We start from the raw sequence: 22,049 nt of genomic DNA, 5'->3' as shown, positions 1-22,049 counted from the left end.
GTCAAAACCCGTGGCTGCTTACGTGGGGAATATGTCACGTCATCGTGACGTCCCATGCATGCTCGACTATCGCGGTGGGCTCGGACTGAACTCAAGAATGTTATTTACCAAAATCATCGACTATGAGTTTTAGAGGGATCAAAACAGAGCACGTCCAATAAATATGTGTAAAACAGAGTGATGGAGAGAGTATATGCATGGTAGTATCTGTCAAAGAGATGGCAATAACTGGAATTGATGATCAGAGATATTGGAATTGAATTTCTAAAAAAGAATCTTGTCTGATGGGTATTTTAATTTCAAGAAGACTGATGATATTTGTGAAGGCATTTATGAGAAGGCTTTTATTCGACCAACATTGTTTGTATATCCTCTAAAGCTAGTCATGTTGGGATGAATCCAGATCATCTCAAATTAGCTGAACAAGAATGTTAACAATTGCAGACAGAAGGATTGATTGAAGCCTCAGATTCACAATGGGCATGCGAAGCATTTTATGTCAACAAAAGATCTGAGCAAGCTCGTTGAAAACTAAGACTGGTAATTAATTACCAACCTCTCAATCATTTTCTCCAAGATGATAAATTCCCTTTACCCAATAGAATTGCCTATTTTCAAGTCTTGCGAAAGCCCAGATCTTTTCAAAATTTGATTTGAAAGCAAGATTTTGGCAATTGGGTATAGATCCTGAAGACAGGCCCAAAACTGGTTTTTGTATTCCAAATAAACACTACTAGTGGACTGTGATGCCCTTTGGACTCAAGACGGCCCCTTCAAAGTTCCAAAAGGCCATGATCAGAATCTTTCAACCCATCATGGACCAAGCTTTGATCTACATTGATGATATTTTTCTTTACAGCCCTGATGAACAAGATCATGTTATTCTCCTCAACAAATTCAAGCAGATTATTCTTAATCTTGGAATAATGCTTTCTGAAAAGAAAATGCAGATCAACAAGCAGGAGATTGAGTTTCTTGGAATGATCATCAAATATGGAAGATATCAGCCAAGTCCAAACATTGCAGAAGAGTTAAAAAAATTTCCTGACAAAAACCTCACCCAGAAACAAGTTCAACAATTTCTCGGGATAGTTAATTATCTTAGGGATTTTGTTCCCAAGATAGCCAAACTAACAAATCCTTTGAGAAAGATGCTCAAAAAAGATCCACCTCCCTGGAAGTACAAACAAACAAAAGCTGTTCAACAAATCAATGAGAAAACAACATGCTTGCCACCATTACAAATTCCGTTCGGTGATAAAAGAATCTTGCAGACTGATGCAAGTGATAAATATTGGGGAGCAATACTCTTTGAAGAAAAAGATGGAAAAAGACGACTTTGCGGATATAAGAGTGGAAGATTTACAGATGCAGAAATCCATTACCACTCTACCTTCAAAGAAATTCTTGCTGTGAAATATGGAATCACTAAGTTCCAATTTCATTTAACAGGATATCATTTTTTTGTCGAAATGGATATGTCATCTTTTCCAAAAATGCTCAAATTCAAACAGAAGGAAGTTCCACACTCTCAACTTCTCAGATGGGCAGAATGGTTTTCCAGATTCTCCTTTGATGTTGTACACATTAAAGGCAAGGATAATGTTCTTGCAGATATCCTTACTAGATTACCTGAAAATGCAACCCAAATCCAAACTCCAAAACCCATTGAAGTTTTCATGTTTCAACCTTCTTCTTCCTCAAAAGGAAAAAAGAAACAATTTCAACAAACACTCTCACCTTTTTCCCTTCCCTGTAATCTAAATTCTCATCCAGATCACCCTCCAGAAGTCTTAAGCCTAATCCTAGAGAAAAAAATTCCATAAAGAAGCCATGAACATGATGCTTTCTTATCAATTATATGTTTTTAGTAATTTTGGAGGATTATTTCTTAAGCCTTTAGGCCTTCATCCTGATTACCCATTTATAAACCCAATCAAGTTCCAGTTTGGTGAGTTTCCCGAAGAATTAAAATGGATTCTGGTATTTAACTCATCTCTTTCATATAGGGATTGAGTTCTTTATGCCAGATCTCCAACACTTCCTAACAATGGCAATTCACAATGAAGAGGCTCCAGAGATGAAAAACTTAGCCATATTTTTAAGATGGTTTTATCCTTTAGAATATTGGGTAGATATGTTTATGTTTGAATTTCTCAAAAATACCCGTGTCTAGTGGATAGTAATCATCTTTTATAAACCTCAATACTTCATGCAGAATGGACCAGCAACCCAATTAGCCTCCCTTCCTAGCTCCTGGATCCATAAAACATATTTTGAAGAGGTTTATGAGAATCCTTTTGATCTCAAGAAGTTAGAGAAATATTTGTGCCAGATCAATAAGATCATTACCTCAGAAATATGGCCTTTGGGAAAGTCACAAGCACCATGGGATGTTCAAAGAAATCCACCGACACCTTATCAAAGACAGTTGAAAGAAGCCCTGAATGAGTATTGGTATACCAGATCCAAAAGAATGGTCTCAAGATTATCTTATGCATTACAGCCAGATAATCCAATACACGCATATCTGGAAGGATATACATGAAGAGGGACCAAGTGTTCCAACTGATTCAAAATCCCCACTACTTCCCAGATGCAATAATAATGATGTGATACCACCAGATGACCTGGAAAGAAGAATTGAAAGGCTGGAACTTAGATGTTACAAAGCCCGTGAAAAGAAAAGACAGAAAATCGAAGAGCTAAATATTACCTCTGATATTGACACAGATTATGACACAGATACAGACGTGTCAATAGTGTAAAATAGTGTAAAAGCATATTCCCTCTTATCTGCTTAAAATTATTGTGTCTCTTTACTTTTGTAAGATATGCTGAGTCATGTTATTTACTTTAATGAGTGATGTAAAAGTAGATTCCTCCTTATCTGCTTATCTCAATCCTCCTCCTCTATATAAGGATGGAGAAATGTCAGTTGAAAAATAAGAACTAGCTTTGAAATAAAATCCAGACGAGTTTTATAAACCTATGGCTTTCTAAACCTCTCTCATCTCTTCTTACTTGAAAATAGAATTTCTATGAAAGAAAATCTCTCATGAGTTTAAAAGTATGCTCTGTGCTTGCCATACTTATGGATCCTGCACATCAGAAATTAAACATGATAAAAGATACTATTAAGTTCAGTTGAGTTTGAAGAAGGAGCTCAGTGATTAAAGATGATTAACAGCTAAAAGGCAGTGCCTTGTTGACGGCCAAAAAAGAGATAAAAGGCCTGTGTTTTAGCATAGCATACCTGCTGTTCTAAATCGTTAATTGCTGATCTCTTACTTCTTACTCACCTGCCCTATTTGGTATCAGAGCCTGTAACTCCAGATTTTCTTTCATTAGAAAGACTAAGATCTAGTAAGAAGAGAGTTTAAAATCATGGAATCCTCTAGATTATCCACCTCAAAAGCACCTCTCTCATTACCAGAATCCCCATTTCGCTCTCACTCTGACCGAAAGATTTCTTCCCTCTATGAAGTAGAATATTTTACTGAAGAAGAGAAAGTACAAGCTACTAATCTTCCTCTTGTAAATCCATATTCTACCTATCAAAAACCTTCCTTCTCTCCTATAAAAAGTATAAAGTCTCTTATTACTACTAGAAGAAAAGCCGTCAAAGAATATGTCCAGTCCTCTAAATTTGATAAACATCTTATTTATGGAGGATAAGAAGAGCAGTTTGTTACGTTGGAAATCCCGTTTCATTTTCCTCAAGAATGGTGTCAACATGGATATTCTCATATCTATTTTGGAGCAGTTCGTTTGGTGCTTAATTATCATGGAACTTCAGGGAAACCTGTTGTTTTCAGAATAGCCCTTTTAGATTCTAGATACAAGCGTTACCAAGATGCTTGTATTGGAACTGTTGAAGCAACACTAAGCTCGGGTATGGCGATGGTGACTTTATTTCCAAATTTCACCATGTCCTTACAAGATCCTAATCTGATGGACGCTTTGAAGGTACAAATCCAGATCGTTGGCGTTGAAATGGTTGAATCTGTAGTTACAGCAACTCTACACTATCAAATAGTGTATAGATTTCAAGATCATGCTTTTAAACTCGCCAATCAAGGATCTGATGATTCTCTTTTAATTTTTGTCAACACAAGAGAAGAACCTCATTGTATTCATGTGCCCAAACAGATACCCAAACAAGAACTTTTAAAGCTTCTTCCAGAAAAATGGGTGACAAATTATGAGCAGATCCATCAACACAATCAGTTGATCAGATCTACCAAAAGCCAAATTATCACCAAAGTCGATGGAACCAGTGAAATCAGATTTGACCACAGTCACTTGAAGCAGCTCCCAACTCCTCCTGTTTTTACAACACAGATGATGTTACAACCAATAACAGCAGAAGAAGTGACACCTGGTCCAGAAGCCTCATTAATCCAGAGTTTTCAGTCAGATGGGAAGCCTCTGTACTTTTTCAAAGATCCCTCAGGACATTGTCCCTGGGATATAAATTGTTCCTGTAAAGGGTGCAAAAATGATACATTTGAAGAACTTGATGAAGACATTAAACGCACCAGAAAAAAGAAGTCCGGTAGAAAATCAACACAGTCAAGCTTTTATGAAAGATGGATGAATGGAGATCCAGATATTGGTCCATTAGGGGAAGATAATGGCAAGTTTGTTTATCTTGTGGACTATTTTGTAAAGAGACCACAATCCCCTAAAGTCTAAAATCTACCTCAAACATCCCCACCGTCTCCTCCAAAAGCAGACCCTGGACAAAAATGGTTAGCTAAGCCTCTAAAGCAGCCATGTTACAAACAAATCAATAAATGGGTCCAGAAAAACAACCAGTTTATGACATGTAGTCAAGAACAAAAAATAAAAGTTCCAGTCCCTGTTCAGACATCTCCAGAAGTTCACATGTACACAGCAACTTCTTCCTACGATCAAGAATTTCCTCCGCTTGAAGAGTTCACAAAAAATGAATATCTTCATATGCCAAAAATCTCTTCAAAACTCCAGACAGATGCAGAAGGAAAGCAAGTCAAAATAGCAGCAGCAGAAGCAACCTTGAACTGGCAATCAGAAAATGCTGTAGCCCAAAATGCTACAATCAAAAAGATTGATCATAAAATCTGTCAGATTGATAATAAAGTCTCAAAGATCGAGAAGACGACAGATGAAAATTCAGAAATGATCAAGAATCTTATAAAGCTTTTTCAAAAAAGGCTTAAAGAAGTTGCTCATGAGCCAGCAACCCCAGGACAGGATTTATTTTCTCATCTTGCACAAAGAGAAAAGGAAATCCAAAACCTCAAAGAACAGATAAAGTATCTGAAAGAAAATGGGAAGCTGCCACCACGACAACCGGAGAAAAATAGAATTAAACTTTTCCCATCCATAAGACAAACTGATAGCCCCCGACAAGGTGGAACACAGCCAATCATTTTTCCTCCACCAGAACTAAAGAAGAAGGCCACAGTCTATGAATTGTGTCAACAAATCAAGGCACAAAAGGAGGAAGAAAAAAGAAAAGCTGCAGAAGAAAAAAAAAGGGAGAAAGCTAGAGGCAAAAGACCAGTGGAGAAACAGGAAGATGAAGAAAGCCAATTCTCTTCACCACCAACATCTCCACCACCAAAACTAATGTCAAAGTCACTTATGATGCAGAATGATAAAAATCCTTCTAATCCCTTAACAGGGTTTTTAAAGGATTACAGTCATAAGATATTGCCAAAGATTTCTGTAGCTGAACGGCATGAATCAGAAACAACTCCAGTTCCAGATTGGGAACATATCCCAGAAGAAGAAGATTCAGTATCTTTTTCAGGGGAATCAGAAAAATCAGCAAATCCTTATGATTCAGAATCAATTGGAGAAACCAATAATTCTTCAGAAGAAGGAATTAAAGATTTGCCGAAAGTAATGGCCACACCTAGTGTGAAAGTTGAAGAACCATCAGATGAAGAAATGAATGAAGCGGGAGAGCCCTCAAATGCAAGAACAGCACCACATGTTTCTACAACAAAAATGGTTTTCACATTGGATGATATTCCAATAAACAGATGGCCTGAAAGATTACAAGAGTTCCATTCATAGCTCGATACGAGAAGACTGATAGAAGAAAGCCATTATAACATCCTGTCTGAATTTGTTTCAAGATTTACAGGAATGCTGAAAGACTGGTGGAACTCAGTCACTCAAGCGGATCAATTACAGTTTTTGGTGTTAACAGATTTTTCTCAAGCCATAAGGATTATCCATAGTTAATTTATTGGTAATCCTGATGATTTGCTAACACTCAAAAGGCGAGAATTCTTCAAAAGGAAATGTTGCTCCTACCAGAAAAAAGACTTATCTAAGCATTTTTATGCTATAATGAAGCTTTTTTATGCTCTTGGATCAGAACCAAGTCTGAAACAAGCTGTTGTCGCATCTCTTCCAGATCCTATTCAAGTTGCGATCAATCAGAACCTCTACAGGCAAAACAAAAATATCCTCAATTGACCATGGGTGAAATCTAACAAGAAACATTTATTGCTCTTGAAGACATTTGCAACAGACAAAAAGTTTTCAAGGATTTTCTTCATGGTGATAGAATGATAGACAAAGCCTGTACTGACTCACATCTCAAAATCAAATGTGGCAAAGAAGACAAGTCATGTTATTGTCCAACAAAGAAGAAGAAGCATTTCAGAAGAGAAAAAGGAGCCAGAAACCTGAAACCTCAAAACAAGGTCAGATGGAGATATCTAAAGAAAAAGAAGAAATTATCTAAGAAAGGCAAATCCACAAGATGCTATATCTGCAACAAAAAAGGTCACTTTGCAAAAGACTGCCCAAAGAACAAAAAAGGAGCAAAGATGATCAAGCAAATCCAGCAGAGATCGGGAATCAAGATAACTGATGAAGATGATATAGAGTCCTTATTCTCTATTGATGATGAGCCAAATGATTAGTCAATATGTGCTATTCAAAGCTTTACATCTAGCGATTCAGAAGACTCAGAATTCTCTTTATCAGATTCATCATTGATGATACAGCCATCAAGGGATTGTTGCTCCCTTTCTACCATTCCTCAAGTTGTTTCCACAGAAATTACAGCTCCTCACATTCCAGTTTCCATCTATATGAGTAAATACAGTAAACCTATTACTGTAATCGCCTTCATTGATACTGGAGCAGCAGAATCCATCTTGAATCCAGAAATTTTGCCAGAAGAATACCAGGAGCCTCATACCAGATATTTTAGTTCAGCATCAGGAAAGGTTTTCACAACAAACCTGAAAAGCAAGCCTATCAAGATCCAGTTCTTCCCTACTTGTTCCATTACCACTACAATACTGGGATCGAAACTTCCTGGAAAAGATCTTATTGTTGGTTTTGATTTATATCTTAAAGCCAAACAATTAAGAATCCTCCCAGATGGCATAAGGTACAAACAAATGTTCAAACCTTATGTACCAATTCCTAGGCTATTCTCAATTGATGCTGACAAAATCCAAGAAGTTGTTGAAGAATTGAGACAAAAGGCATGTGCAGACTCTCATTCAGATTTCTTGAAAAAATGCAACCACCCTTTATGGAAAATTTCAGAATTCGTCAGTTGGATTAATTGCATTCATGCATTGTTTTTGTTTGAAGAAAGTTAGAAACAAATATGAGTAAATTGATTTTTCCTTTATATTTTATGTTTTATATCTGATTGAAAATAAGCAAATATTTTGTTGATTCTATTATTTGAGTATTTAATTTAATTGTCTAAAAGCCAAGAAAAAAAATATTATTTCTTATAATATATTTTTCTTGGATAATAAAATTTTTACTTAATTCAAAAAAAACATTGCTTTTGCCAATGATCCAACCCATTCTCTTCATATAAAAACTTAACCAACTAAGGATAATTCTCATTACTTTAAAAATGTTTTTTTTTATTAAATTTGTTTTACAAAATTGCTGACGAGATGTGTCAAATAGGCGAAAAACGCCTCTTGTCAAATACAGTTTTGTAAAACATGTATGACTATTATTTATGTGTTTGGAAACAATTCTGCAAAAATGGGTATTTCAATATATATATATTAAAAAAAAGTAAAAATTCCTTTGCTTATTCAATTTAAAGATACTAATTCAATCATCATTGTTGGTAACTTTATCAAAATTTGTCAATTTATCATATTAATTTTTTATCAATCATATGACATATCATACGATGCCAATGACAAATTTTAATAAAAAAATGCTGAAAAGTTTAATGACTGGACTAAAATTTTTATCAAAATACAGGGAGTAATATTTTTAAAAGGGGAAACATGTATTGATGAGAGGAAAAGGGGAAAAATGAAGAATAGAAATGCAGGGAATTCAATGAATTGGTATTAGTAATTAGCAGCTGCTTGGTTTAGCTGTCAAACTACACATAAGAGTCGGGCCCTCTCATATACCCGCAACAATAACACTGTGTTTTTAAAATACTTGAGAAATAAGATAGAATCAAACAAACTGAAAAAATGGCCCTTTGAAGCTCTCAAAGGCCACATTATTAAATGTGAAACTAACCAGACCTAACAATCATACGCCATTTTGAATTATCCAAGACGATTTACAGGATATCCCAAGTTACTACCAACACCAATACCAGTAGCTTATATATATATATATATTGTTATTGTTAATACCTTATAGTATTTGTTGAACTGTAGAAGAATATGATAAATGGTATATGCTTATTTATATTTTTCTTTTAATAAATTAAGACAACACTCACACTTGCATAAATAGTAACACCAAACCTGCACTTGCTAAATCTCCATTTTCTTTGTTATTATTCCAAAGGATATTCGCCCCCAATTACTTATTTATCGTTACTAGTTGTCCTCAAACAAAATGCCTACCGGATATTCCTTTGTCCAAGTAGGACACCCAACAAAACAAACGCATCTGGCCTTGTCATTGTTGAGCACGTGGCAACCATTCATTCTGCAGACCACCAACGCTTTTACCCTATCTCTCACTGAAATAACTGAAATTTATAAAAATCCATACTAAAACTGAACCACTAGAATTGGGTTCTATACTTGTATTTGGTTTAGTTTAGCTTCAATTCAGTATTTTAAAAATAAAAATATTACAAGATAAGCACAGTTTTTTTTTCCCCCCGAACTGAACACAAGGGAAAAAAAAAGACAAGTCATTGATCTAATCTGGAAATAAAAAAAAAGGCAAAAAGGGGTGGGAAATAGGGTGACGTCATTGCCAGCCCATCCAGAAACGACGAAAACCGAATCACTCTTTGGAATATTCAACTCTCGCTCTCTCTCTCTCTTATTTCCTTTATATATTGCTTAACTCTTAAAACTCTCTCTCTCTCTCTCTCTCTCTCTCAAACATCGAAGATTCATTTTTTTGTTACGCGACGCCCCGACTTTGTTGTTTTTATTTCTTTTGTCTTCAATTTTCTCTCTTAATTTCCTTTTGAGTCCCTTCCTCTTCCTCAGCCATAAATATAAACTCTCTTATTCTTTTTCATCCTTTGATTTGTTTTTTGTTGGTACCCAAGTTTATTCTCTTGATTCTGTTTAGATCCTTTTTATTTATTTATTTCATCATAACTGCTCTCTTTTGCCTCCCTCACCTTCTTCGGATCTATCTATGCTCTTTGGTCTGAAAACCAACCCTTTTCCCCATAAATTCATCCTCCACTGTTTCTGTAATCTGGGTGTGGAGAAACGAGGAAGAAGAAAAAAGTTTTAAGTAAAAAAAAGGATTTTTTTTATAGAAAAAAGGGTAATGATAGAGATGGATTACGCTCTGAAAAAGCGCAGATGTCACGAATATGTAGAAGCTTTAGAGGAAGAACGACGTAAAATTCAAGTCTTTCAACGCGAGCTTCCTTTGTGTTTGGAGCTTGTTAACCAAGGTTTGTTTTGTTCTTCTTTTTCTTTTTTGGCCTTCTGCACCACCACCCTTTCATTTCATTTGTTTTTTTTTCGGGTGCTAAAATTTGTTTTGGATTGGTTTTAATAGCGATTGAAGCACACAAGAAAGAGATGTCGGGAGGTTCAACCACGACGGATTACATGCAAGGACAATCGGATTATTCGGAGCAGACAACTAGTGATGTTCCTGTTTTGGAAGAATTTATTCCGATCAAAAGAAGCTCTAATTGCTCTGAGGAAGACGATGAACAAGAATCGCATAAATCCAAAGAAACCAATGTTCCTGCTGCTTTTGATAAAAGGAAATCTGATTGGCTTAGATCCGTGCAGTTGTGGAACAACAATCAATCCCCAGATCTACCCTTGAATGAGGTACGTGCCCTTTTGTTCTTAATGTTTTACAAATCTGCAAACAAAGAAATAGAACCCCCCCCCAAAAAAAAAGAAAAAGGGTTAACAATTCCTGGGATTTTTTTTTTTTGCTTTTAAATTACAGGATGATGATAAAATTGGAAGTGCGATCGAAGTGAAGAAAAACGGGGGAGCATTTCAACCATTCCAGAAAGAAAAAACTGTAGAGATGAGTGGTCAATCTGCAGTAGGAAAAACCAATGGCTCAGCTACAAGTACTTGTACAACAGAAAGTGGGAGTAGAGGAGGAGAAGCCAATAATGCAAATAAAAGTAAAACAGAAGAAAAAGGTGGTCAGGCTTCGAGAAAGCAAAGGCGGTGTTGGTCACCGGAGTTGCATAGGCGCTTCTTGCATGCTCTCCAGCAACTCGGCGGTTCACACGGTCTGTGTTACTATTATTTCGTTGTAATTGAATTCCTATCATTTATGTTGTTCATTTAGGCGACGATTATAAATGGGTTTTGTTTTGCAGTCGCAACACCAAAGCAAATTAGGGAGCTGATGAAGGTCGATGGACTTACGAATGATGAAGTCAAGAGTCATTTACAGGTTCCTACTACTGATTATTTCATCTTTTAAAATCTTTGATTACCTTTTTTTTTTTTTTGCAGTAAATGTGTAATGGTTGGTTTACCGTTTTCTCGTTGGTAATCTTTTCTTGAACATGCTGTTACAATTTGATGGTTTGGTATATATTAGGGATAAATCGATAGGGTTTCTGTTTTAGCAAATCCATGATCTGCTTTTGAGAAAATACTGCAATCGGACTAGTGTGTTCTACTATATTTGTCAATGTCGACCAAGTTTTCTATAGATTTTAGGTGTAAATTGTGGTCTAAAATTTTTATCTATCTGCAAATTTATACATTTAAGTTGTAGCATAGGCATAGCCTTAATCTTTCATGTGTTTTTACCTATTTCAGAAATATAGATTGCACACAAGGAGACCAAGCCCAACCGTCCACAACAATGCCAATCCACAGGCACCTCAATTTGTGGTGGTTGGAGGCATATGGGTACCTCCACCAGATTATTCCACAATGACCACGACCACGACTTCAACTAAAACAGCCACCGTGACACCAACTAGTGGAATCTACACCCCCGTAGCCGCTCCATTGCCTGCACTTCCTCAACCATCAGGAACAATGGCGCAAAGACCGCAACAATCACATTCCGAAGAAAGGGGGAGCCATAGTGAAGGGAGAGTTCAATCAAATTCACCATCAATATCTTCCTCTACACACACCACCACGGATTCTCCTGCGTTTTAGTTCTCGTTACATGAGAATAGGGTGTACAATTTTTGTAAGAAAATCTCGGTAGAAAGTTCTATATGATATAGAAACAGCAATCGTGAGGTTTTTTTTTTTTTTTTTGATTTTTTTGTCCCCTTAATCTACTGTTGTTAAGTTGTTTTTGGAGTGTAAACATGGATAGTGACAGACAGACTCAGCCTTTGAATAAAACCATCCATCTTGTTAAACGAATAAATTTGGAATCTTCAGCTAACAGGAACTTATACTGGAACCTAAACAAAAGCCATGTCTGTTCCACATATATATCTTAATACCCCCATTGGTCATTTAAAGTGTGATACAATGAATGCTTAGAAAGGGTTTTCATTTCATTCCTGGTTAATCCAGATGGTTCCAGCGCAGAATAATAATTTGCCCCAATAGATCTTATCCAAAATGTTCCAGACAACCCCGGAATGTACGATGCTAATGTGCGGTATTTGGTAACTAGGGGACTAATAATAGAAAGGGGTCAATTTGTAGTTGGAAAAACATTTATGTTGTGGGCACCATCTTGACTTGATAAAGAAGGTACCATTACTACTTGTTAAAGGAATTGAAAGCCTTATTGATAGAAACAGAATGATGGTTCTTGTTGGCTCCCTCTAACAAATGGTAAACTTTATCAATGATCAAATGAAAACATACAAGAGATGTTGATTAATTGAGGTATCTATCAATTCAAGAAAATAGGGGATGGGATTTGGATAACTATTCAAATATTTTTATGTTAAAACTATTGGTTGCGTGGAAGCCAGTTTTTTCCGCCACCATAGACTTTACAAAATTTGACACTATCAACCATATAATCATTCTTCCCTCTCCCTTTTTTACAATCAAGTTAAACCAAAAGTTTCAACCCTTCTGAACCTCTCTCTCTTCCTTTTATAATGAATATGGCTTCAAAAAATCAATGTAGATGCATGACATGTTAATAATCAAAGATGTTTAAAAACATCATTATAGTTGAAATCTCGTTTTCTGATATGTTAAAAGAAAATTCCGAGTTGAAGCTATAAAATTATTGAATGTTAAGAGATACCGAAAATTGAAATCGTCAAACTGCACGTTTGACATGCATGATGAAATAATTATATGGTAATATAGCATCAGGGTTTACTATTATTCTGGCATTTTGTGCACCAGTCCATGCTACCAACTTTATTCATATCTTATGGATAGGGATAGACAATGTATGAGATAATTAACCAAAAAAAAAACTGTTAAACCCATTTTTAAAACATCTTATCTGATAATTGTTAATTAGCTTCATTTGGAAGTCAGTGTGATTAGAAAGTCAAGTCATAATCTAACAAGGAATGGGTCCATTTAAAATAATAAGAAAAAAATATTCACAATCGATAATCAAAGAGATCAGGATTAAACCCTATTAATTACCATGTACGGTAACTAAAGTGTTATTACTGTTGTGGGGGTAGGAGTAGAACATAGTGGTGGTAATAATGAGAAAGCCCCCACAGGCCCCATAACACAACAGCATGGATGAATTTTGCATGGGGGTTAATAAAAAACGTGATGGCTTTGGGAAGAATCTTAAGTCCAACGATGCTCATTGGCTCCAACTCCAAAACAATATTAAAACTGAAATCCAGGTTTGGGGTTTGTTGCAAGTGGCCATTTCCTAATATTCTATGTACGACTTTTTCTCACTGCCAACCCAATTCTTATTTGTCTTTGGGATTAAAAATAAAAAATCAAAGAGACAGTGCCTGTTTATGGAGTAATGGAAGGGTCCACTTCCATTCTTGAAGAATAATTTATGCTTTGTTCAGATTTTGAATACAAATGGAAACGTTATCATCTTATTGTCCAAAGTATATTCTCTGTTCGTTTAACTTATCCTTATTGTTACATCCATCTAGGAAACTAGGAAAGCAACATCAATTTTAGTTAACAGATCCTAAGAAATTAAAGAATCTTACTTTGTCCAAGATTCCCCACATTTCCTTTTATTTATTAATTTAAGCTGGTATTCGGTGCATGTAACCAATCAAGGGTTAGGGGTATTTTTTAAAATTTATTTTGATTTAAATCTTATATTATTATATTTGTTGCAATTTAGAATATGTATCCAACTAGGCAGAATGGAGTGATTTGGGAGAGAGAGAGATGGATCCACGGAGTAGGGGGATTGTTTGTCTCTATATAAAAGAGAATTCCCTCGTGATGGAAAAGCGGCCCTTGAGTGAATCTAAGGCCAAATGACTCTTCACATATTAAAAAACAAAGTTGGAAGAAGAGTAGACAAAAGTCATTTCTTGGTTTATTCATTGTTGATGATGATAGGGTAAAATGTTGAGAATATTCGACTGACCAAACATATTGCTCGAAAATCTCGTATTTAAGAAATGCTCATCAGTTGGGTCAACATTTCTGAAAATGAAATATGTAATACACCAATATACACCATCTATGCGATTACAGCTAAGACCAATAACATTTACTTTCTTTTTCTTTTATTTAAACTGATCTTATTATTATAAGAATAGAGTACAGTTTTTTTTTAATATTTATTAAGAAAGAATAACACAATGGTTTGTGAATCATGAAAACTATTGAGTTGCAATGTCATGGCCGACTAATATCCTTCATCTTGAAATTTCCCAATTTCATATTTAATAAATTAAATCTTGAAAGGTGCTTGTAAGGGTTGACTAGATTAGGGTTTGACAGCGCAGTAAGTAATGAATGAATACACTCAATTGCATTACTTCAAGTCAATGCCCATTTTAGTAGAGTTTCTATACAATTTTAGATTTACCATACGCCCAAAGGCTAGAGTTGGAGTCTAATGAATTATAAATGTGTTAAATATACATTCCAAATCCCTTTCCTACTTCTAATTTACTTCTTTTTTCTTTTTTTTTAAGAATCTAATTTCTCTATCTTTTTAAATTCAAATAATATTATATTTTTTAATTTTCTATCTAAATAAATAACTCCTTTTAAAAAAAATATTAGAATTTTTTATATTTTTAAGTTACTAGGATGGTGGTTCACCTCACCTTTGGTTGAGGCAGAGAACCATTGAATAAAGGATCTCGTGAGGCTGTTTGAGGAAGCAAGTTTAGATAAGAGGAGGAAGAAGAAGATGAAGTGATTTTTATGTATTGGTCCTCCTCTTAAATAATATGTAGAGTTTATATATGGGAGACACGTCCTGAGCTTACTAATAGTAGAGTTATATCTTGTTCTTTTGTAGTGGTGATGATGTGATGTTTTAGGATATGACTTTTAAAATAATTGGGTAATCAACCAGTTTCAGATCCCTCATGTGTCTAACAAGTGTGGTCTCGAGGAGTTATATTTTGGTACCCAAACATAAAATTGTCAACTTTTTAATATTTAATTTGAGCTTTTGGGTTGATTTGATGAAAGTTAATAAATAAAAATTCTATTTTTACACTATAATCATTTAGTTTTTTAATGGTATTCTTAAGTTTTGGATGATAACATCATGATAACACCATTATCACTGCAGGTCAAATATTCATTAGATCACGTAAAAATTAATATTGTTGGACTCATGTGCCATTTTATGTAAAGGAAGCCTAACATGAGTACCAATTTAAACAAAATAATATAAATACCGAATTAAATATTGAATTCAAACATAGATACCAAAAAATAACATACCAAGTTTGGGGTCAGGCCATACATACGCAACGCATTCCTTTTTCACAGCCCAGAGTTCCACAAACAGGTACATTTGTTCTAAACTAAATTTGAATTTATTTATCTGATAAACCTATCTCTTTGATTAGATTTGATGTTATTAGACAAGTAATGGCAACTCAATAAAATTATAAATAGAAATATAAATACATATGTAATTGAAATGGGATATATCAACCATTTAATATAACTGTTTTTTTTTTTATAAAGTTTCACTAATACAAGTATAATTCGGATACAATACAAATACAAACATATGTTCGACACAGATTAAATTCTAAATTTATGAAGAGTACAAAGACATATAACATATTTTAACCTATCCACTTTTACCCTTTTCTTTTTAGTTTTACTAGCAAATGTAGAGATTTTAGGGGGGAGGAATATGCAATGGTTCACCAGGTGTGGGCTCTAAAGTCTTTGCATCTGGTAGTTCCTTCGACAAAAGCTCCTGTATTTTAAATGGAAATAACACTTGTCTCAGCCACTTGAATATCTACTACATAAAAATAACAATATTTACTGAGTGATACAAATTGGAAGATAAGTCGGACTAAGTCCTGGAGATGAACACCACAGGAGGTGGATATGTGAGTTTAGGTCCCAATACAAGAAAAAGTGTTTGCCAATGACCCTAAAACCATTTCTGGATGAATATATCAAATGGGCGCCAGCCAATGCAGATACCATGGTTCATTTATTTTTCAAGAAAGGGTAAAGGAATTGACCTTGAATGATTCAATTGTTCCTTCACCCTGGATTATGCTGGCAAGAAATCCTTTGCTATCAAGATCTCCATTTTTCATTGGCACAATGAACCTAAAAAAGAATCAAGGAAAAGTCATATGCATGGGAACAGTAAAACGTTGATTAGGCATAGATTCAAGGACTAGTTCAGGTAATGTACTTGGCATGGAGCAGTTTAGCTAATTGCACTGCATCTTCTTGTCCAGAAACCAGAGTAAAATTTGGAAGAAGCTGCTTGATCACTGGGGTGATAACAATGTCAGCATGCTCCTTCTCAAGAAAATCTTTATTGTATACGCAATGAGGTTCATAATAGAGAGTCAATTGGCCCTGTGGAGAAATGACTAGATACCTGAAACACATAATTCCAAGACATTGGGGAAAGAAACCTAATATGTAAAGATAAAACTCTAGAAGGGACATTGATAAGATACCAATGGTTAGTAACGGGGGATGCAAAGTCAAATTGACAAGTTGAAGCTTGGAAAGCTTTACCCATTCTCAGGTCGTTGCCATGGAGGACCCAGGACTGGCCCAGCAGTAGCTCGAATTCTGACTTTGGAACCATTCTCTGCTTCAACTTCAGACTCCTGACCAGGTTCTAGATATGTAACCTGAAAATTTCTAAAGCTAAGGTGAACTGGGTGTAAAATCATAAGCTTGCAAATTAGTTTAGAACCAGGTGCTCTACTACAAAATAGCTTAATGAAATGACAAGTTCTGTCCTAACTTGTCTACATTTAACACTAGCATCTATTTATGATGATATATTCCATGAATGAAACCACAAAAATGCAGTGGAGACTGAAGTACAAACAGATGCCTACAAGAAGCAGCTCTGAAAACTAAATTAAACTTTTGAACTCACATTTCTGAAAACAGGATCCAGCAAAGGCTTGGCATTTGGAGTAGCAATGACTCTGAGATTTGGGGACATCTCGGAGAGCGGTTTTAAGGTTTTTAAATGGCAGTGATCATCAAGGCTTTGTGTTATGAGTAAGCAATCAACTTGAGGAAGGTCAGTAAGCTGCACAAACAAAGTTAGATTCCAATTATAACAAACACACACAGAGTAGAACGCCAAAGATGATTAACCATAAATAAAGAAGTCCTACAAAGATCAGAAACATGGATACTAAAGAAGAGGGAAAAACCTCGAAATTCTTCAAAAATTTCTTGGCAGCATCATAGAGCCATGGAATACCAAAATCCAAGTTACCCACCAATATTGGATCAACCAAAACTCTCACCCCACTTATATCCCACAGCCAACTATTCCCCTATATACCAATAATATAAACCATGTTGTCAACAACTCTTTTTTCAAAAAAAAAAAAAGTTTCAATATAATTGAATTTATAATAATAATAATAATAATAATAATAATAATAATAATAAAACCCACCTCTAGGTAAGTAAGGTTGAATACATCAGTCCCAGAAGAGCTTGATCCAACTGCACTTTCTTCAGAAGCAACAGCAGAAGCCACCTTATCCCACCTGTAAAACCAATCCAAATCGAAAATCAATTAACTAATTAAAAATAGGTCAAGCACTTAAACAAACAAAAAGAATGGTACATTTAAGTTGTTATACCTGCAAGTTGAGAGCTTTAATGCATCTGAACGGAAGCTAAATGGGGTTTGAGGAAGTGAGCAGAGACGGGCGGGTAAGAGTGTGGGGCCTCTGTCTCTCCAAGTTTTGCAAGACAAGGGAGCGGAATTGCAATGAACTGCCATGCCCATGCTGCTTTTGCTTCTTTAGTTTAATGCTTTGGCCAACTGGGTGGGGATTTATTTAACCGATTTTGCTGTGTCCTGACCCTTTCAACCCATCGAGAGACCTGCGTATCTGAGCTAATCATCATTTGCTCTACTTGTTTTCACTCCACCACTTGGCACACTCTCGACCCTTATTTTTCTTCAAAATAACATATTATTTTTCTACAGTAATTTACTAGCTTAAATTTTGCTTTTAGTCCATGTACATTATAAATTTATGTATATAGTCCTTGTGCGTTAATTTGAATTTTTAGTCCCTACGGTTAAATTCATTAAACTATATTCTGTAGCAACAAAATATGTTCATTAAATTTGTTTTCAATCTTTTTAAAGAAAATAGAAAATATATATTTCTAGAAAACAAAAATCACCATGCCTTTATTCCTGCTGGAATTCGGTATTAGTAAGTGACAAATTATGACAGAATTTAGATGAATATTCTAAAGCGGCTTTCTGGTATTATGTTCACAGCTAATCTACTAAATTGTTACAAAGGCCTTCATACTATACAACTTAAACACTAAGATTCATCATTTAACACACCATTAATCTCTTGTTTACATCGACTTTTTTAACTTTCTTTAGGTAAAAAAAGCTTGTTGGTAAATCCAGAAGCGAGGAAGCTGAAGAAGCTTGCGAGCATTCCTCCCCAAAAATATAATAATGATAAGCTTTACTACACAAATGTTATGTACATCTATATCTTGAAATTAAGTTCCCTCTCCCATCTTTTGGGGTGGTAAGGTAAAGCGTTGGCAATCTTGTTACCTTGTAGCCGTGGCAACTCATCTCCACAGGGGATCTTCTCATGCCAAACAAATTCATTCTCGTTTTCATATTTCCTTAGCATATCAGAAGCAGCATCAGTTTCTTTCCCAAAGATGGATCTCCAGGATTCTTCTCCTGGAAGTTCCCTTTTTCCGTTGATTAGTGCATCACGAAGAACTCCAATTGCAACCCCAACTTGCTCACCTATCTTTACACTTTCTGCAAGGTATTTCCGACTTCTCAACTCATGTAGAGCTTTGCAAGATGATATAAACTCCTGTACAGTTCACACAGGACATCATAGTATCAGCTCCTCCTTACAGGATATCTCTTAATGCAACAATAAACAACAACAAAGAAAAGTTGTGTATTTGCATTTACTTCGTTCTAATATATGGATTAACAACATGGAGCAAGGTATTCAGTGAAGACATGAAAGGAAATTGCCAATGAAAAACTGTAAATGAAATCAACATACTCAGGCAAGTCATCAAATATCAAGTGAGGAGAAAGGCTAATCATATCACGTTAAGTTTATGCTATTGACTGCAATTACTAAATTAGGCAAAATCAAGTGATCAAACTGATTAAGCTTACTTAATCATGGAATAAGAGATGTCAATGACTTTCAGACAGAAAAAGAGCGTGTAAATACCAAGAAACTCGATGAAATATCTTTGTACTCTATAGTATTTGAATATACAATAGCAGTGGCTTCACCAAGCAACTCTGTAATACTATAGTGCAGTTTTGCCAGAAGACCAACAGTGGTTCCTTTTTCTTCAGCCTTCCTTATTGTTACAGCCTGTTAAATTTCACAATATAACATTAACAATTATCAGAGACAAAGGAATTACTAAAGAAGCAGATAAAAAACAAACCCTTGAATATTAAAAGATTTTGCATTCAGTTTCAGGCCAAGATGACAGGAACCTAGGATAGATATCCTAGAATATTGAAATGCAAAATCCTTAAAACTAACCTGGGCTTCAGCCAAGCAAATTATGCTCATAACTGTGCACATGGATGGAGTTGCTTCCAGTGGCCTTTCTACAGACTGTGAAGATTGTAAAGAGGGAAATACCTCATTAGCAAGGTGTTGAAAAACACCAGAAGCTTCCCTGAAAAGTGTGGCAGATTGCACCAAGTCTGGCACGATGCAAAGTAAAATGCAATATTATGAACACAACTCATGTAATTAATAAAAAACATAATGTGAGAATGTCAATGCCTACCTGCTGGAAGAATTTCTATAGCCCTCTCCCGAAGCAATGCAGCATAAAGGTAAAGGGTCATACCAAGCTCATAACGCAAATTATCAATTTGAAAAAACTTTGGACCCCTGAGGTTAAAGAGAGAAGATGAGCTAAGAGCACTACTCCAACGGATCTTAAGTTCCGAAATCCAACGAACAACACGGTGGTTGCTGCATACCAAATCAACATGAAAAATCAAGTTCTCCAACAATGGCAGGTATTGCTCCAGCTTCTGAAGGTCCTGATGCATTTCATATAAAAAAGGGAAAAGAAAAAGAAAAACAATCAGAATAACCTGTTGAAACCTCATGTGGTTATAGAAAAAATAACCAGAGGCAACCAAAAACAAGTTTCTGCCTGTAATAATTTATGGATTATAGCAATGGAGTGAAAAAGAAAGGTTTGTATTGATTACAAAAGCTAAAATGTGAATTAAGCAACATTAAGAAATTACCCTTAGACAATGAGAAGTTAAGCCTCCAGACATTTCTCTTGCAATAGCCTCAGTAATGAAGCTACTCTGATTAATGGACTCCTCAATTACTCTGCGCCTAGAGCTCAACTCCTTGAGGTGTTCAAGTGTGGCAGGATCACGCGCAGAGAACACATCCTCAAAAACAATCTGCCAGTACAGCAAACACATCAATAACAGCCCGAAAAGTAACCAAATAGGAAAGCCATTATCTAGAATGAAACATACATGCATAAAAGATTACATTTCTTTAACCCGGGAAGACCTACTAGGAAGAATAAATAACAAAGACCTTCACTCAGATAAATGAGCAGCCTTTATAAAAATTCACATCATCTTGTCTCAACAGGCACCCACTATATATATTCGGTTATCAAACCATCAAAATAAAGTTGAAAACTAGGATTATGCCATAATAATGGGCAATCAAATAAGTATGTTAATTTCATATAAGACATAAGGTACTTTACTCCGATGCATCTTTTTTAATAGACTTGGTAATTGCTAACTGTATTAGAAACTGGGCATCCTTTCCTCCCCCAATTAAAAGGGTTAAATCCTAGACCACTAAAATCCATAATTTCCAATTAAAATCCAGTTTTTTTAATAAACTTAAAACAGAATCAAGAGACCGTGTGAGTGACACTACCTTCTTGGATTGGAGCTTAGCGGGCTGAAGATAATGCAGCATCATCTTTTCCAAATACGCAAAACAAAACCCAAAAGGCCAAAGACAGACAAAAAATCAAAACACTTATCTTTCCCTTCTGTAGACCTTCAGAAAACCCCAGAAAATGGGATTAAAAAACAGGACAGGGTAAACAAAATTCCAACACGAAAGGAGAGAACACCAAAAGGGTATAAACGGTGTTTTTCGCTGGTTGTAGTTGTTATACGTAGGGAACGGAAGAGTTAAAAGCCTTTTATGGTCGGGGACGTTATCAAGGTATTTTCTTCTCGGCTTCTCGATTGGATTCCTTCTCTGCTAAGACTTCGATTTTACAATGAAACAAGAGAGCGAGCGATGCGAAGTCTTCGGGTCCCGCTCCGCTGGCTTCCCGCCGAATCCGGACCTTTATTGCTTTCGGGTCGGATTTGATCTTTCATAAAAGTTCTCTCGGATCGTATACAGATGCACGCCTTCAATCGAGTGAAAATTTTGTTTTGACTTTTATATTTTATTTCTTAAATTAATTTAAAATTTTTCGAATTGAGTCGAGTAAAAATTAAAAAATTAAATATGTCAAATTAAAAATTGTTATAGTATAACTAATTTTATATTTAAACACATAAATTTAAAACTGTATATTTGAAAATTATTTAAAAGCAAAAAAAAAAATACTTGGATCATTAATTATCTTATTTAGCTCCCAAAATTATTATTTTAGAAAATTTTTAAAATTTTAACTTTCTTTATATATATCATTTAGATAATTTTTTTAAAATATGAATTTTGAAAGTTTTATAAATATTATGAATTTTAAAAATTATTTTGAATTTTTTGTAATTTTTGTTGAGAGAGATATCAAATTGTTTATTTTCAAAATTGACAGAGACTAAAGAGGTATTTACACCAATATATTATTTGAATTGTAAAATTCAACTCGATTCGGATTCGAAACTTGAATTACTTATTCTAGTTGACTCGAATAACTTAAAATTTAAAATTTTTTTCGATTTTTTCGAATTGAATCGAGTTTTGCTCACCCTTA

At 35.0% G+C, this 22,049-nt stretch overlaps 5 protein-coding genes across 7 annotated transcripts; 3 read left to right on the top strand and 2 right to left on the bottom strand.

Annotated features, from left to right (window-relative positions):
- Window positions 1-4,824: 4,824 nt before the first annotated feature.
- On the top strand, window positions 4,825-6,069 carry LOC121224562 (uncharacterized). Its single transcript, XM_041108023.1, has one exon. It carries the CDS (start codon window positions 4,825-4,827, stop codon window positions 6,067-6,069), a length of 1,245 nt encoding a protein of 414 aa, XP_040963957.1.
- Window positions 6,070-6,348: 279 nt separating this feature from the next.
- On the top strand, window positions 6,349-6,929 carry LOC121224561 (terminal uridylyltransferase 7-like). The gene is made up of 2 exons (XM_041108022.1): window positions 6,349-6,452; window positions 6,533-6,929. The coding sequence occupies exons 1-2, from the start codon at window positions 6,349-6,351 to the stop codon at window positions 6,927-6,929; spliced, it is 501 nt and encodes a 166-aa protein (XP_040963956.1).
- A 2,388-nt stretch (window positions 6,930-9,317) lies between these two features.
- LOC121224201 (transcription factor HHO2) lies at window positions 9,318-11,814 on the top strand. The gene is made up of 5 exons (XM_041107036.1): window positions 9,318-9,889; window positions 9,997-10,280; window positions 10,405-10,702; window positions 10,793-10,869; window positions 11,244-11,814. Exons 1-5 carry the CDS (start codon window positions 9,760-9,762, stop codon window positions 11,592-11,594), a joined length of 1,140 nt encoding a protein of 379 aa, XP_040962970.1. The 5' UTR covers window positions 9,318-9,759; the 3' UTR covers window positions 11,595-11,814.
- A 3,655-nt stretch (window positions 11,815-15,469) lies between these two features.
- LOC107946441 (uncharacterized) lies at window positions 15,470-17,878 on the bottom strand. Its single transcript, XM_016880772.2, has 8 exons — window positions 17,657-17,878; window positions 17,467-17,560; window positions 17,216-17,341; window positions 16,930-17,088; window positions 16,557-16,675; window positions 16,222-16,413; window positions 16,043-16,133; window positions 15,470-15,765 (listed from the first exon to the last, which is right to left on the bottom strand). The coding sequence occupies exons 1-8, from the start codon at window positions 17,803-17,805 to the stop codon at window positions 15,685-15,687; spliced, it is 1,011 nt and encodes a 336-aa protein (XP_016736261.2). The 5' UTR covers window positions 17,806-17,878; the 3' UTR covers window positions 15,470-15,684.
- LOC121224200 (ALG-2 interacting protein X) lies at window positions 17,699-21,481 on the bottom strand. 3 transcript variants are annotated; one of them, XM_041107034.1, is made up of 7 exons: window positions 20,987-21,469; window positions 20,320-20,487; window positions 19,845-20,106; window positions 19,592-19,758; window positions 19,265-19,414; window positions 18,610-18,886; window positions 17,699-17,903 (listed from the first exon to the last, which is right to left on the bottom strand). In XM_041107034.1, the coding sequence occupies exons 1-7, from the start codon at window positions 21,029-21,031 to the stop codon at window positions 17,887-17,889; spliced, it is 1,086 nt and encodes a 361-aa protein (XP_040962968.1). In that variant the 5' UTR covers window positions 21,032-21,469; the 3' UTR covers window positions 17,699-17,886. The 3 variants fall into 3 exon arrangements, with proteins under 3 accessions (XP_040962968.1, XP_040962967.1, XP_040962969.1); XM_041107033.1 differs by lacking the exon at window positions 17,699-17,903 and having other exon boundaries at window positions 18,192-18,886; window positions 20,987-21,481; XM_041107035.1 differs by lacking the exons at window positions 17,699-17,903; window positions 20,987-21,469 and adding an exon at window positions 20,582-20,728 and having other exon boundaries at window positions 18,192-18,886.
- Between the last annotated feature and the right edge of the window lie 568 nt (window positions 21,482-22,049).

Source organism: Gossypium hirsutum, chromosome D12 (genome assembly GCF_007990345.1).
Source record: "Gossypium hirsutum isolate 1008001.06 chromosome D12, Gossypium_hirsutum_v2.1, whole genome shotgun sequence".
NCBI lineage: Eukaryota > Viridiplantae > Streptophyta > Magnoliopsida > Malvales > Malvaceae > Gossypium > Gossypium hirsutum.
Note: the sequence above shows the minus strand (reverse complement) of the source record. Positions and strands in the feature narration are given on the sequence as shown.

Coding starts and splice junctions, on each gene's coding strand:
- LOC121224562 (XM_041108023.1), top strand. CDS start 4,825: ATGACATGTAGTCAAGAACAAAAAATAAAAGTTCCAGTCCCTGTTCAG.
- LOC121224561 (XM_041108022.1), top strand. CDS start 6,349: ATGAAGCTTTTTTATGCTCTTGGATCAGAACCAAGTCTGAAACAAGCT. Junction 6,453..6,532: donor ATCAATCAGAACCTCTACAG/GCAAAACAAAAA, acceptor CATTTGCAACAG/ACAAAAAGTTTTCAAGGATT.
- LOC121224201 (XM_041107036.1), top strand. CDS start 9,760: ATGATAGAGATGGATTACGCTCTGAAAAAGCGCAGATGTCACGAATAT. Junction 10,281..10,404: donor CAGATCTACCCTTGAATGAG/GTACGTGCCCTT, acceptor TTTAAATTACAG/GATGATGATAAAATTGGAAG. Junction 10,870..11,243: donor AAGTCAAGAGTCATTTACAG/GTTCCTACTACT, acceptor TACCTATTTCAG/AAATATAGATTGCACACAAG.
- LOC107946441 (XM_016880772.2), bottom strand. CDS start 17,805: ATGGGCATGGCAGTTCATTGCAATTCCGCTCCCTTGTCTTGCAAAACT. Junction 17,561..17,656: donor TTAAAGCTCTCAACTTGCAG/GTATAACAACTT, acceptor TTGGTTTTACAG/GTGGGATAAGGTGGCTTCTG. Junction 16,676..16,929: donor TGGATCCTGTTTTCAGAAAT/GTGAGTTCAAAA, acceptor AGAAATTTTCAG/GTTACATATCTAGAACCTGG.
- LOC121224200 (XM_041107033.1), bottom strand. CDS start 21,031: ATGATGCTGCATTATCTTCAGCCCGCTAAGCTCCAATCCAAGAAG. Junction 20,488..20,986: donor CTAAGCTCCAATCCAAGAAG/GTAGTGTCACTC, acceptor CTGTACTGGCAG/ATTGTTTTTGAGGATGTGTT. Junction 19,415..19,591: donor TTTGCTTGGCTGAAGCCCAG/GTTAGTTTTAAG, acceptor GAAATTTAACAG/GCTGTAACAATAAGGAAGGC.